General features: G+C 41.9%; 1 protein-coding gene across 4 annotated transcripts; it reads left to right on the top strand.

Annotated features, from left to right (window-relative positions):
• The first annotated feature begins 137 nt into the window (after positions 1–137).
• On the top strand, positions 138–13,686 carry LOC121552316 (breast cancer metastasis-suppressor 1-like protein-A). Of its 4 annotated transcripts, none has more exons than XM_041865130.2 (11): positions 138–618; positions 894–984; positions 1,131–1,258; positions 1,389–1,412; positions 1,602–1,681; positions 3,870–3,966; positions 4,170–4,259; positions 4,371–4,435; positions 4,525–4,564; positions 10,361–10,487; positions 12,047–13,686. In XM_041865130.2, the coding sequence occupies exons 1-11, from the start codon at positions 483–485 to the stop codon at positions 12,162–12,164; spliced, it is 996 nt and encodes a 331-aa protein (XP_041721064.1). In that variant the 5' UTR covers positions 138–482; the 3' UTR covers positions 12,165–13,686. The 4 variants fall into 4 exon arrangements, with proteins under 4 accessions (XP_041721064.1, XP_041721063.1, XP_041721066.1 ...); XM_041865129.2 differs by having other exon boundaries at positions 4,516–4,564; XM_041865132.2 differs by lacking the exon at positions 1,389–1,412 and having other exon boundaries at positions 139–618.
• The last annotated feature ends 253 nt before the right edge of the window (positions 13,687–13,939 follow it).

Here is a 13,939-nt window from a genome sequence, read left to right as displayed (position 1 = left end):
TAATGTCACGATTCCAAAGCTATACGATATTACAGAGAACAAGTTAATTATCTCACATCTCTGATAAGATTTGTAATGTTGTACTTCTTGTTCACGAAATGCATTCTAATGTTGGGGTTTTGAGCTAGCGTCCAATTGACTCCCGTTCACTCCTTGAAGGAGAGCGCTCCTTGTCCCAGAATGCATTATGCGGCCCATTGACGACGCATGGGCAAATTACAAGAAAGGTGTTAATACGATTCAATTGTGTTTCCCATCTCCTCAAAAATGTCTCTGAGCGCATGCAGAAGAGATGGGACAGTTTTGTAAAAGAGCATCTGATTGGTAGTTTCGGTAGCCATGTTTTCAACCTCCAGTTACCTCTGTTGTTTTAGCTAGCTAGTTGTTTATCTGGTTAGCTAGCCGTCGTCATTTTTATTGCTATTTTTTACACAATTCAGTTCGCAAACCCTTTCCTCGAATTTTATAAGAGCACTAACGTTATGCCGGTGCACGCCCGTGAAAAGAAAGAAAGCAACCACGAAGAAATGGAGGTTGATTTTCCCGAGCAAGACGCTAGCAGCACCGATGAAGAGGACACTGTCAGCTCTTATGTATCCGAAGATGGAGACAGCTCGGGTAAGGGATAGGTACATTACTTGTCTGTAAATGTTAGAACTAACTAGGCAGCTTGCTGCTATGCATAATGCATTGTAGTTTCTAAATGAATGAATTAATGTGTGTTTGTGCTGTAATTTGTCAATTTTTATGACGGTCTCCTTAATTCTGACCAAAGAAAGTGATGTTGATGCTGCGTGGCCAAGTAGCTAGCGAGCTAGCTAGTAGCTAGCTACCTCTAGTTTGTTTACTGTATTATATTTGTCTGACAGTTTGCATGTTTCTTTTGCCAACAGATATGGACGACGAAGACTGCGAGAGGAGACGAATTGAATGCATGGACGAAATGACTACCCTCGAGAAGCAATTCGGTGACTTGAAAGAACAGTAAAGACACTATTAGCTAATTTTCACATTGAATCGCACTTGCTACATTGTTTTCTTTCTGGTCCATGTTTACACGCATGATTATAAGCCAACCAACTACTGATGCTGCTGTAATTCCTCACCCCTGTCTGTCTCGTTGTGACTAGGTTGTACAAGGAGAGGCTAAGTCAGGTGGATATAAAGCTGAAGGAAGTGATAGCTGGCTGTGCCCAAGAGTATCTGGAACCACTGGCCAACCTGCAGGAGAATATGCAGATCAGGACCAAAGTAGCTGGTAAGTTTGAATGTCATTTTAGCCTACACTAGATTAGATACTAACGTCCCACTTTGTAACTTTAGTTGTGGCAGATGTCAATGTCAGGAAGATCAGTGGTTTTCTAACATTTTAGTTGTGTGTTCCTCAGATGACCTACCTACCAGCTCCCTGGGTAGGCTACCTCCAAATATAAGAAACACACATTTGTTTATATATACGTTGTTTCTATTCTCATATACAATGTACTGTTACAACCATGTTACAATGTAGATATATGGCTCTGTTCTCAGTGATGTCAAACCTTCTGAAGGGTGCCGACTGAGAGTAAAAATATGTTTTCCTTGTCTTGTATCTTCTCCAGGGATCTACAGAGAGCTGTGTCTGGAGTCTGTGAAGAACAAGTACGACTGTGAGATCCAGGCTGCCTGCCAACACTGGGAGGTCAGAGGGCAATTCAATACAATATACCTTTATTTATCCCCAAGGGGCAATTGTTGGCCCAGTGAGTAATGACACAGTGGTCAACCATAAAGTGCATTCATTGTTTATCTCTGGCCCTGTCTAAATACTTGAAATATGTAGAGTGATTGGAGTCAGACCAAGGCTCTGCATCTGTCCTCGTGGTCTAAGACCTTAGTGCCGCTTTTGACAGCGTTGATCACCACATTCTTTTGGAGAGATTGGAAACCCTAATTGGTCTACGAACAAGTTCATGCCTGGTTTAGATCTTATCTGCCTGAAAGATATCAGTTCGTCTCTGTGGATGGTTTTTCCTCTGACAAATCAATTGTACGTTTAGGTGTTCCTCAAGGTTCTGTTTTAGGACCACTATTGTTTTCTCTATATATTCTACCTCTTGGTGATGTCATTCGTAAACACAATGTCAATTTTCACTGCTATGCGGAGGACACACAGCTGTACATTTAGATGAAACATGGTAAAGGCCCAAAATTGCCTACCCTGGAAGCCTGTGTTTCAGACATAAAGTGGATGTTGGCAAATGTTTCACTTTTATATTCGGACAAAACAGAGATGCTGTTTGATCTGACAATTAATCTTGATGGTTGTATAAAACTGAAGGACCTCAGCGTTACTCTGGACCCTGATCTCTCTTTTGATGAACATATCAAGAATATTTCAAGGGCCGCTTTTTTCCATCTTCATAACATCGCACAAATCAGAAACATTTTGTCCAAAAATGATGCAGAAAAGCTAATCCATGCTTTTGTCACTTCTGGATTAGACCACTGCAATGCTCTTCTCTCCGGCTACCCGGATAAAGCACTAAATAAACTTCAGTTAGTGGTAAATACAGCTGTTATCATATTACTCCAGTGCTAGCCTCTCTACACTGTCTTCCTGTTAAGGCTAGGCCTGATTTCAAGGTTTTACTGCTAACCTACAAAGCATTACATGTGCCTGCTCCTACCTATCTCTCCAATTTGGTCCTGCCGTACATACCTACACGTATGCTACGGTCACAAGACGCAGGCCTCCTTATTGTCCCTCGAATTTCTAAGCAAACAGCTGGAGGCAGGGTTTTCTCCTATAGAGCTCCATTTTTATGGAATGGTCTGCCTGTACATGTGAGACGCAGATTCTGTCTCAACCTTTGTCTTTACTGAAGGCTAATCTCTTCAGTAGGTGCTATGATTGAGTGTAGTCTGGCCCAGGGGTGCGAAGGTGAACGGCAAGTCACTGGAATGATGAACCGCCCTCGCAGTGTGTGCCTGGCTGACTCCCCTCTCTCTACTGGGATTATCTGCCTCTGACCCTATTATGGGGGCTGAGTCACTAGCTAACTTTGAACCAGACTGACACAAAAAACTGGGGCCAATGTCCGGGGTTATTGTCGGACGGGGCTAGAGTGTCCGTCCCCCTGGACGAACCCTGACCCGTCACCGGACGTGTTATCTTGTCCTGGGCCTGCTGTTTTCGACTATCCCTTTCTCTCTCTCTACCGCACCTGCTGTCTCGACCTCTGAATGCTCGGCTATGAAAATCCAACTGACATTTACTCCTGAGGTGTTGACCTGTTGCACCCTCTACAACCACTGTGATTATTATTTGACCCTGCTGGTCATCTATGAACGTTTGAACATCTTGAAGAACAATCTGGCCTTAATGGCCATGTACTGTTATAATCTCCACCCGGCACAGCCAGAAGAGGACTGGCCACCCCTCAGAGCCTGTTTCCTCTCTATGTTTCTTCCTAGGTTGCTGCCTTTCTAGGGAGTTTTTCCTAGCCACCATGCTTCTACATCTGCATTGTGTGCTGTTTGGGCTTTCAGGCTGGGTTTCTGTATAAGCTCTTTGTGACATCTGCTGATGTAAAAAGGGCTTTATAAATACATTTAATTGAATTTGATTGATTGGGCAGGTGAAAGCAGTTGGGTTGAATCCTTGCCTTCACTTGTACATTCACATACAGATAAACAATATGGCTACCTCAAGGAAGGGAGGAATGAAGGATGCATGGGAAAACTACTGGAATATTACCTTTGTCTAAGTAGAATGCTTTGCAGTTATGCAATCAGCAAAGGTGCATTTCGTATGTATTGGACCAGGGTCTCTCCGTGGCTTTGGTAGTACTACTGTACTCATCTGTGTACTGTTTTTCTCTTCCCAGAGTGAGAAGCTGTTGCTGTTTGATACCGTGCAGAGTGAGTTAGAGGAGAAGATCAGACGCCTGGAGGAGGACCGCCACAGTATCGACATCACCTCAGGTACTCTACACACATGATCTCTAGTGATCTGGAATGTTTTGTTCCAGCCATGCACTAATATAACAAACCTGGTTGAACTAATGGAGGAAAAGTCGACCGGTTGAATCAGGTGTTTAAAAGCTGGGCTGGAACAAAAGCATGCAGCTCTCCAGGACCAGGGTTTGCTTTGCCCTCTATGTTTTATCTGTCTCTCTGCATTACAGAACTTTGGAATGATGGTTTACATTCACGGAAGAACAAGAAGAAGGATCCGTTCTGCCCTGCCAAGAAGAAGAAGCCTGTTGTCGTCTCAGATATCCTTTCTTTGTACCTGTCTTCATCCTCTGATACAAACAGATAATGTATTGTCAGTGGTAATTTCAATACTGCGCCAGAAGTTTTTGTTTTTCTTAACCCCTTCTCACGTCCATATATTGTTTATATGCTGCAAGACCTAGATATACTTGAAGACTGGACAGCAATACGAAAGGTATTTGAGTTAACCGAATGTAATCCTTTGTTGTGATTTTGTTTAGGGTTGGAATTTAACCTTTCGATCTTGTTCTGTATGCACCACAGGCGATGGCGTCGTTAGGGCCGCACAGGGTTAAGGTTGACGGTAAGAATCTCTCATATCATTGTGTCACTGTAAAGCCCAGGGGCCTCATTTATAACCGTTGTGTAATTTTCACACTACATTTCTGCGTGCGCCATTTCTGAAAAATCTGCGCACATAGAAAAAGATTGAGATTTATCAACTTGCCGCACGCCATGCATACGCATGTTTCCCGTAATAAATCAGACCTGTCGTAAAACTGCGCACGTGAACAAGATATAAAACTCTGCCTGGAAAACGCCTCCATTCACCTTTTATGGTGACAATGACTCCCTTTATTTTCTGTATAATTTGGAGCTATTGGCATTACGCCACAGCATGCAAAATACGAATTGTTGTTCAATATTTAGTTTATCAATAGATTATTGGGTTTATGTCCTGCCTTGGTATAGGCTCTGAGATTGAATAGGGAATGATGTTGAGCTTCTATCGCACAGCAATACTGTAGCCTACCTACCCATACTGTCAAGTATTTTACATAAGCCACCGGTCTGTTTACTGTGTTGGCAGAATGTTTTAATCTTTAGCAGTAATTTCTGCTGTATCTGGAAAAGGACTGTGTCAGTTTCTGAAAGAAAAAACTATGATAAATTGTTGTGGACCTGTCAGCAGAACGTTTGCATTGACTTTTCCCCCAACCTAAATATGATGGACTGCCTGCGAATTCTGAAACATTGTAGGGCAGACAATTTTTTTTATTTTTTTACAGTAGTTAATTATATTTCTTGTATTTTTGTCCTACTTGACTTTTTTTTTTTATAGTGCTACTGATATTCATTACTGCATTGTTGGGAGTGCAAGCAAGAAAGGCATTTCACTGTACTTGTGCATGTGACAAACTTAACTTGATACATAGGCCTACTTCAATGTAGAATATAAGCTGTTAAATTAGACTCTATACCAGGATTACAAACTGCACTGCCTATGATATTGCAAAACTTGAAATACATATAGCCTATCTATTTACTAGGCTACTAGGGCCCATTAAATGAGAGATGCGCATGTTAATTTTTTTGTATGGCTCCTTCTGGAATATGAACCCATCACGGCCAGAGAAGGTGAGGAATATACACTACCGGTCAAACATTTTAGAACACCTACTCATTCAAGGGTTTTTATTTTTACTATTTTCTATATTGTAGAATAATAGGGAAGACATCAAAACTATGAAATAACACATATGGAATCATGTAGTAACCAAAAAAGTGTTAAACAAATCAAAATATTTTTGAGATTCTTCAAATAGCCACCCTTTGCCTTGATGACAGCTTTGCACACTCTTGGCATTCTCTATGTGTTATTTCATAGTTTTGATGTCTTCACTATTATTCTACAATGTACAAACTAGTAAAAATAAAGAAAAACCCTTGAATGAGTAGGTGTTCTAAAACTTTTGACCGGTAGTGTATTCTGCAATGGTTATGAAAAAAATAAAAAAAATATGTCAAATTATTTAAAATTCAAAAAATAAACAGATTTTCGCTCTTCTCATTAATGGCAAATGGTTGCATGCTTGTTAATATATTTTCCTGTTTAAATTTTTTTAATGAATGCATTCGGAAAGTATTCAGACCCCTTGACTTTTTCCACATTTTGTTACGTTACAGCATTATTCTGAAATTGATTAAATTGTTTTTTTCCCTCATCAATATACACACTACCCCATAATGACAAAGCCAAAACAGGTTGTTAGAATTTTTTGCACATTTATAAAAACTGAAATATCACATTTACATAAGTAAATAAATAAAATAAAATAAATAAAATAAATAAATAAATAGTATTGAGACCCTTTACTCAGTACTTTGTTGAAGCTCTTTTGGCAGCGATTACAGCCTCGAGTAATAATAATAATAATATGCCATTTAGCAGACGCTTTTATCCAAAGCGACTTACAGTCATGCGTGCATACATTTTTGTGTATGGGTGGTCCCGGGGATCGAACCCACTACCTTGGCGTTACAAGCGCTGTGCTCTACCAGCTGAGCTACAGAGGACCAAGCGTTACAAGCTTGGCACAGCTGTATTTGGGGAGTTTCTCCCATTCTTCTCTGCAGATCCTCTCAAGCTCTGTCAGGTTGGATGCACAGCTATTTTCAGGTCTCTCCAGAGATGTTAGATCGGGTTCAAGTCCGGGCTCTGGCTGGGGACATTCAGAGACCGGTCCGAAGCCACTCCTGTGCTGTCTTGGCTGTGTGCTTAGGGTCATTGTCCCGTTGGAAGGTGAACCTTCACCCCCAGTTTGAGGTCCTGAGCGCTCTGGAGCAGGTTTTCATCAAGGATCTCTGTACTTTGCTCCGTTCATCTTTCCCTCAATCATGACTAGTCTTCTAGTCCCTGCCGCTGAAAAACATCCCCACAGCATGATGCTGCCACCACCACCATGCTTCACCGTAGGGATGGTGCCAGGTTTCCTCCAGACGTGATGCTTGGCATTCAGGCCAAAGAGTTCAATCTTGGTTTCATCAGACCAGAGAATCTTGATTCTCATGGTCTGAGAGTCCTTTAGGTGCCCTTTGGCAAACTCCAAGCAGGCTGTCATCTGCTTTTTACTGAGGCTTCCGTCTGGCCACTCTACCATAAAGGCCTGATTGGTGGAGTGCTGCAGAGATGGTTGTCCTTCTGGAAGGTTCTCCCATCGCCACAGAGGAACTCTGGAGCTCTGTCAGAGGGATCATTGGGTTCTTGGTGACCTCCCTGTCCAAGGCCCTTCTCCCCCGATTGCTCTGTTTGGCTGGGCAGCCAGCTCTAGGAAGAGTCTTGGTGGTTCCAAATTTCTTCCATTTAAGAATGATGGAGGCCACTGTGTTCTCGGGGACCTTCAATGCTGCAGAAATTTTTTGGTACCCTTCCCCAGATCTGTGCCTCGACACAATCCTGTCTCGGAGCTCTAAGGACAATTCTTTCGACCACATGGCTTGGTTTTTGCTCTGACATGCACTGTCAACTGTGGGACCTTATATAGACAGGTGTGTGCCTTTTCAAAATCATGTCCAATCAATTGAATTTACCACAGGTGGACTGTACTTGGACGTGGACTTGTAGAAACATCTCAAGGATGATCAATGGAAACAGGATGCACCTGAGCTCAATTTCGAGTCTCATAGCAAAGGGTCTGAATACTTATGTTGATAAGGTATTTTTTTATTTTTAATAAGGTTGCAACAATTTCTAAAAACCTGTTTTCGCTTTGTCATTATGGGGTATTGTGTGTAGATTGTGGGGAAAAAACCCAATTTAATCCATTTTAGAATAAGGCTGTAACGTCACAAAATGTGGATAAAGGGAAGGGGTCTGAATACTTTCCGAATGCACTGTATACTTGCCAGCTTGCAATACAACATTTCAACCACTAGCAGATGTGCATACGCATGGTATAAAGTTTGCGGGGAGGTGAGCACATTCTCACGGCAAGCACATTTTGTATAAATGCCAACTTTTGCGTGTGAACTAGCGCACGCACATTTTGGGGTATATTTTGTACCTACGCATGGTTTATAAATGATCTATTTGTAAGTGTCTGATCCCAGATTATATTGTGTCTCTGAATATATGTATTTAGATATTAATTATATATACACTGAGTGTACAAAACATGAGGAAACCTTCATAATATTGAGTTGCACCCCCTTTTGCCCTCAGAACAGCCTTAATTCGTCGGGGCATGGACTCGACAAGTTGTTGAAAGCGTTCCACAGGGATGCTGGCCCATGTTGACTTCAATGTTTCCCACAGTTGTGTCAAGTTGGCTGGATTTCCTTTGGGTGGTGGACCATTCTTGATAGACACAGGAAACTGTTGAGCATGAAACACCCAGCAGCGTTGCAGTTCTTGACACACTCAAACCAGTGCACCTGGCACCTACTACCATACCCAACCTCTGAATGGCACACATACACAATCCATGTCTCAATTGTCTCAAGGCTTAACAATTATTCTTAAACCTGTCTCCTCCCCTTCATCTACACTGATTTTGAAGTGGATTTAACAAGTGACATCAAAAAAGGGATCATAGCTTTCACCTGGATTCACCTGGTCAGTCTGTCATGGAAATAGCAGGTTTGCTAATGTTTTGTATACTCAGTGTAGACTGGTACAGTGTAACTGCAGTTCAGCTATTGTTACATACAGTGTGGAAAAAAAGTATTTAGTCAGCCACCAATTGTGCAAGTTCTCCCACTTAAAAAGATGAGAGAGGCCTGTAATTTTCATCATAGGTACACGTCAACTATGACAGACAAAATGAGAATAAAAAATCCAGAAAATCACATTGTAGGATTTTTAATGAATTTATTTGCAAATTATGGTGGAAAATAAGTATTTGGTCAATAACAAACGTTTCTCAATACTTTGTTATATACCCTTTGTTGGCAATGACACAGGTCAAACGTTTTCTGTAAGTCTTCACAAGGTTTTCACACACTGTTGCTGGTATTTTGGCCCATTCCTCCATGCAGATCTCCTCTAGAGCAGTGATGTTTTGGGGCTGTCGCTGGGCAACACAGACTTTCAACTCCCTCCAAAGATTTTCTATGGGGTTGAGATCTGGAGACTGGCTAGGCCACTCCAGGACCTTGAAATGCTTCTTACGAAACCACTCCTTCGTTGCCCGGGCGGTGTGTTTGGGATCATTGTCATGCTGAAAGACCCAGCCACGTTTCATCTTCAATGCCCTTGCTGATGGAAGGAGGTTTTCACTCAAAATCTCACGATACATGGCCCCATTCATTCTTTCCTTTACACGGATCAGTCGTCCTGGTCCCTTTGCAGAAAAACAGCCCCAAATGACATTCTCCCAATCCTCTTCTGGATCATCCAAATGCAATCTAGCAAACTTCAGACGGGCCTGGACATGTACTGGCTTAAGCAGGGGGACACGTCTTGCACTGCAGGATTTGAGTCCCTGGCAGCGTAGTGTGTTACTGATGGTAGGCTTTGTTACTTTGGTCCCAGCTCTCTGCAGGTCATTCACTGGGTCCCCCTGTGTGGTTCTGGGATTTTTGCTCACCGTTCTTGTGATCATTTTGACCCCACAGGGTGAGATCTTGCGTGGAGCCCCAGATCGAGGGAGATTATCAGTGGTCTTGTATGTCTTCCATTTCCTAATAATTGCTCCCACAGTTGATTTCTTCAAACCAAGCTGCTTACCTATTGCAGATTCAGTCTTCCCAGCCTGGTGCAGGTCTACAATTTTGTTTCTGGTGTCCTTTGACAGCTCTTTGGTCTTGGCCATAGTGGAGTTTGGAGTGTGACTGTTTGAGGTTGTGGACAGGTGTCTTTTATACTGATAACAAGTTCAAACAGGTGCCATTAATACAGGTAACGAGTGGAGGACAGAGGAGCCTCTTAAAGAAGAAGTTACAGGTCTGTGAGAGCCAGAAATCTTGATTGTTTGTAGGTGACCAAATACTTATTTTCCAACATAATTTGCAAATAAATTCATTAAAAATCCTACAATGTGATTTTCTGGATTTTCTTTCCTCAATTTGTCTGTCATAGTTGACATAGTTGAAAATTACAGGCCTCTCTCATCTTTTTAAGTGGGAGAACTTGCACAATTGGTGGCTGACTAAATACTTTTTTCCCCCACTGTAGTAGTAGTCTAAACTGTTGGACCTACCTTATGACCAATGTTTTGCTGTGTGTGTGTGTAGTCCCGACCATGGCGTTTGCAACGGCAGGGTTGTGGGTTCGTTTCCCACGGGGGACCAGTATGAAAAATAAATAAAAAATGCACTCACTAACTGTAAGTCGCTCTGGATAAGAGCGTCTGCTAAATGACTAAAATGTAAAATGTAGTCCCTACCAAGGCTGACAGACACCACCATGTGGCGAGGTCTGAGGAGGGCAGACTGTTCTATGACAGCCAGTGGTACTGCAGAGGACAGGCCATATGCATCAACAGGAAGGACGAATACCCCACCAGGTGTGTGTCTGTATATGAAATGTATGTTTTTGAAATGTTGAAGTCCTTGAGTAAAGTGTTTAAAGTGTTTGTGTGTGTGTACAGTACCAGTCAAACGTTTGTACACACCTACTCATTCAAGAGTTTTTTTCTTTATTTTTACTATTTTCTACATTTGTAGAGTAATAGTCAAGACATCAAAACTATGAAATGACACAAAAAAGTGTTAAACAAATCAAAACAGATTTGAGATTCTTCAAGGTAGCCACCCTTTGCCTTGATGACAGCTTTGCACACTCTTGGCATTCTCTCAACCAGCTTCATGAGGAATGCTTTTCCAACAGTCTTGAAGGAGTTCCCGCTTTTCCTATACTCTGCGGTCCAACTAATCCGAAACTATCTCAATTAGGTTGAGTTCGGATGATTGTGGAGGCCAGGTCATCTGATGCAGCACTCTATCACTCTCCTTGGTCAAATAGCACTTACACTGCCTGGAGGTGTGTTTTGGGTCATTGTCCTGTTGAAAAACAAATGATAGTCCCACAAAGTCGAAACCAGATGGGAATGGTGTATCGCTGTAGAATGCTGTGGTAGACATGCTGGTTAAGTGTGCTTTGAATTCTAAATAAATCACTGACAGTGTCACCAGCAAACCACCATCACACCACCTCCTCCATGCTTCATGATGGGAACCACACATGCGGAGATCATCCATTCACCTACTCTGCGTCTCACAAAGACATGGCAGTTGGAACCAGAAATCTCAAATTTGGACTCCAGACCAAAGGACATATTTCCACCGGTCTAATGTCCATTGCTCGTGTTTCTGCCCAATCAAGTCTCTTCTTCTTATTGGTGTCCTTTAGTAGTGGTTTCTTTGCAGCAATTCGACAATGAAGGCCTGATTCATGCAGTCTCCTCTGTTGATGTTGAGATGTGTCTCATACTTGAACTCTGTGAAGCATTTATTTGGGCTGCAATTTCTGAGGCTGATAACTAATTAACTTATCCTCTGCAGCAGAGGTAACTCTGTGTCTTCCTTTCCTGTGGCGGTCCTCATGAGAGCCAATTTCATCATAGCACTTGATGGTTTTTGTGACTGCACTTGAAGAAACTTTCGAAGTTCTTGAAATGTTCCGTATTGACTGACCTTCATGTCTTAAAGTAATGAAGGACTGTAATTTCTGGTTGAGAGAATGCCAAGAGTGTGCAAAGCTGTCATCAAGGCAAAGGGTGGCTACTTTGAATAATCTCAAATATAACATATTTTGATTTGTTTAACACTTTTGGTTACTACATGATTCCATATGTGTTATTTAATAGTTTTTATGTCTTCACTATTATTCTACAATGTAGAAAACAGTAAAAATAAAGAAAAACCCTGGAATGAGTAGGTGTGTCCAAACATTTGACTGGTAGTGTATATGTGCATGTATATTTGCATGTGATGCAATTGTGTGCATATGCTGCTGACGTTCATAGACTAGAGTCAAGTGTTGTGAGTGCATTTGTGTAGTGAGGCGTGTATATAATGTATATTCATATATTTTATCCAATCCTCTTCCATCTCTCTCCCACAGTGCCATGATAACCACCATTAACCATGACGAGGTGTGGTTCAAACGGCTGGACGGCAGCAAGTCCAAGTTGTACATCTCTCAGCTGCAGAAAGGCAAATACACCATCAAACACTCCTAATGTCCCTCACGGCTTGCCGTACTTTCTCTCCCTGGAAAACAAATAATGAACTTCAGTGCCATAAGATCCTGTCCCTTACTTTCATTGCTGTAAGGGGAAACATACTCCTCCATTGTGTCAGTGGTCTTCGCCAACTCTGGTCCTGGAGAGCTATAGGTCAGGGTGTGTAGGGTTTTGCAAGGTTGGTGACTAACTACTGCTTTCTCGAAATATGTATGTATGTTACTAATATCTGCGAGGCCTCCAAGTGTCGTTCCTTCTCTCGATACTAGAAGAGAAAGAAGCAAGTGCTGCTAAGAAGGGATGAGTTGCTGTTGTGAGTAGTGGTGGTGTTGTAGTGTGCCTTTTTAACAAGATGCATACTGTCCTGAACTAACTCAATGCAGTGAAGCCTTAGTTCCTACGGCCTGTGAGAACAGTACTAGGATCAAGTCAAAGCGGGTAATTTTGTGATCGAGTGAGTAAATGGAAACCTACAGTGTACCATCCAGGTTAAGAATGAACCATTAGCATTTCCTAAGCACTGAGATCGCATCTGTTTCTCCGGCAGGCTGGCACAGCCAATAGTATGTTTGCCCTCTGTACAGAACCCTTGTTGAGAACTCTGTTGGACACTTTGTCAGGAAAAACCCATGTCTTAACTTCACTGTGAGCCCAGTAGCCATCTGCCTCTTGTAGTGTACTTTGGGAGAATCTCAATTGCATATTCCTCACGTCCTCTCTCCTCACCTCCTTCTCAAAACCCATTGGAGGAGAAAGCCTGGGTCCCTCCCCTCTGACCTTCTTCAATGGGTGTTGAGAAGGAGTCTAGGAGAGAGGACATGAGGAGTATGCGATTTGAGATTCTCCCTGTTTTTGTGCCATCTTCCCTCCCTGTGAAGCGCTCCCTGCGTCTCTATGCTCTACCTTTCGCATGAAGTGCTCACTTGTGCACTGCTCCCTACCCATGCCAGAGGTATCTGATGACATTGAGATGGGTCTAAGTGTCTGATTGTTGTACAATCCCGTCCATGCAATCCCATCCACTCTTTTGCACATTATTGGATAGAGGGAAAACATGTGTGTATATAGTCATGTAATGCTGTTTCGACCTCTTATGTAGTCATGTGGTCCTTCACATTCACAGCAGTATCATCTGTATACAAGTATCAACTGTCAACAGTATTGCATTTAGAAGATTCTCAACATGTTAGGAATTGTATAGAGATGTTACACGCTGTAATGTTGCGAGTGTTTTCATAAAAAAATTTTTTTGCAGCCAATGAACAAGGTCTGTCATAGTACGATTAGGCCAAATGTTACAGTGCCATGAATTGAAAAGTAGTCCTGCACTTGTCCTCTTTTATTTGTCAAGTATGGATTGTTATTTAGTGTTTTTCTGTTTGGTTTGTAGTAAATCATAACGATCAACCACTACACTACGTTTGCTTTTCATATCATGCGGGAGGAAAATATTAATACAACTTTGTGTCATAGTGCCAATGCATGTACAGCAAATTAAATGTTTAATTTTGTATGTAAACATGTCCCTTGCGTTAATTTGTCCCATGAAGCATTCATAAAGAAATAATTAGATTTATAGCCTTTGATTGAAGCAAAATATGCTGGATGGAATGGCAGGCCCTATGATAATTCCTTTTTATATTGTCTGTCAGAAAATATATCATGTACTTGTTTGAAGTTGACAGTCGGGTCGGGCAGTATCCCAATTTTCATACTGGAAGTGCACACAAGGGATGCTATTGAGAAAAAAATAAAACATGTTGGGATTCACA

Source organism: Coregonus clupeaformis, chromosome 36 (assembly GCF_020615455.1).
Source record: "Coregonus clupeaformis isolate EN_2021a chromosome 36, ASM2061545v1, whole genome shotgun sequence".
Classification (NCBI taxonomy): Eukaryota; Metazoa; Chordata; class Actinopteri; order Salmoniformes; family Salmonidae; genus Coregonus; species Coregonus clupeaformis.
The sequence above is the reverse complement of the archived record's forward strand: the minus strand, read 5'-3'. Positions and strand labels throughout refer to the sequence as shown.

What these genes read in the sequence shown, in the direction of transcription:
- LOC121552316 (XM_041865129.2), top strand. Translation starts at nt 483, where the DNA reads ATGCCGGTGCACGCCCGTGAAAAGAAAGAAAGCAACCACGAAGAAATG. An exon ending in CCTACCTACCAGCTCCCTGG is followed by an intron (nt 1,413 to 1,601) that starts GTAGGCTACCTC and finishes TATCTTCTCCAG; the next exon opens with GGATCTACAGAGAGCTGTGT. An exon ending in ACTGGACAGCAATACGAAAG is followed by an intron (nt 4,436 to 4,515) that starts GTATTTGAGTTA and finishes CTTGTTCTGTAT; the next exon opens with GCACCACAGGCGATGGCGTC.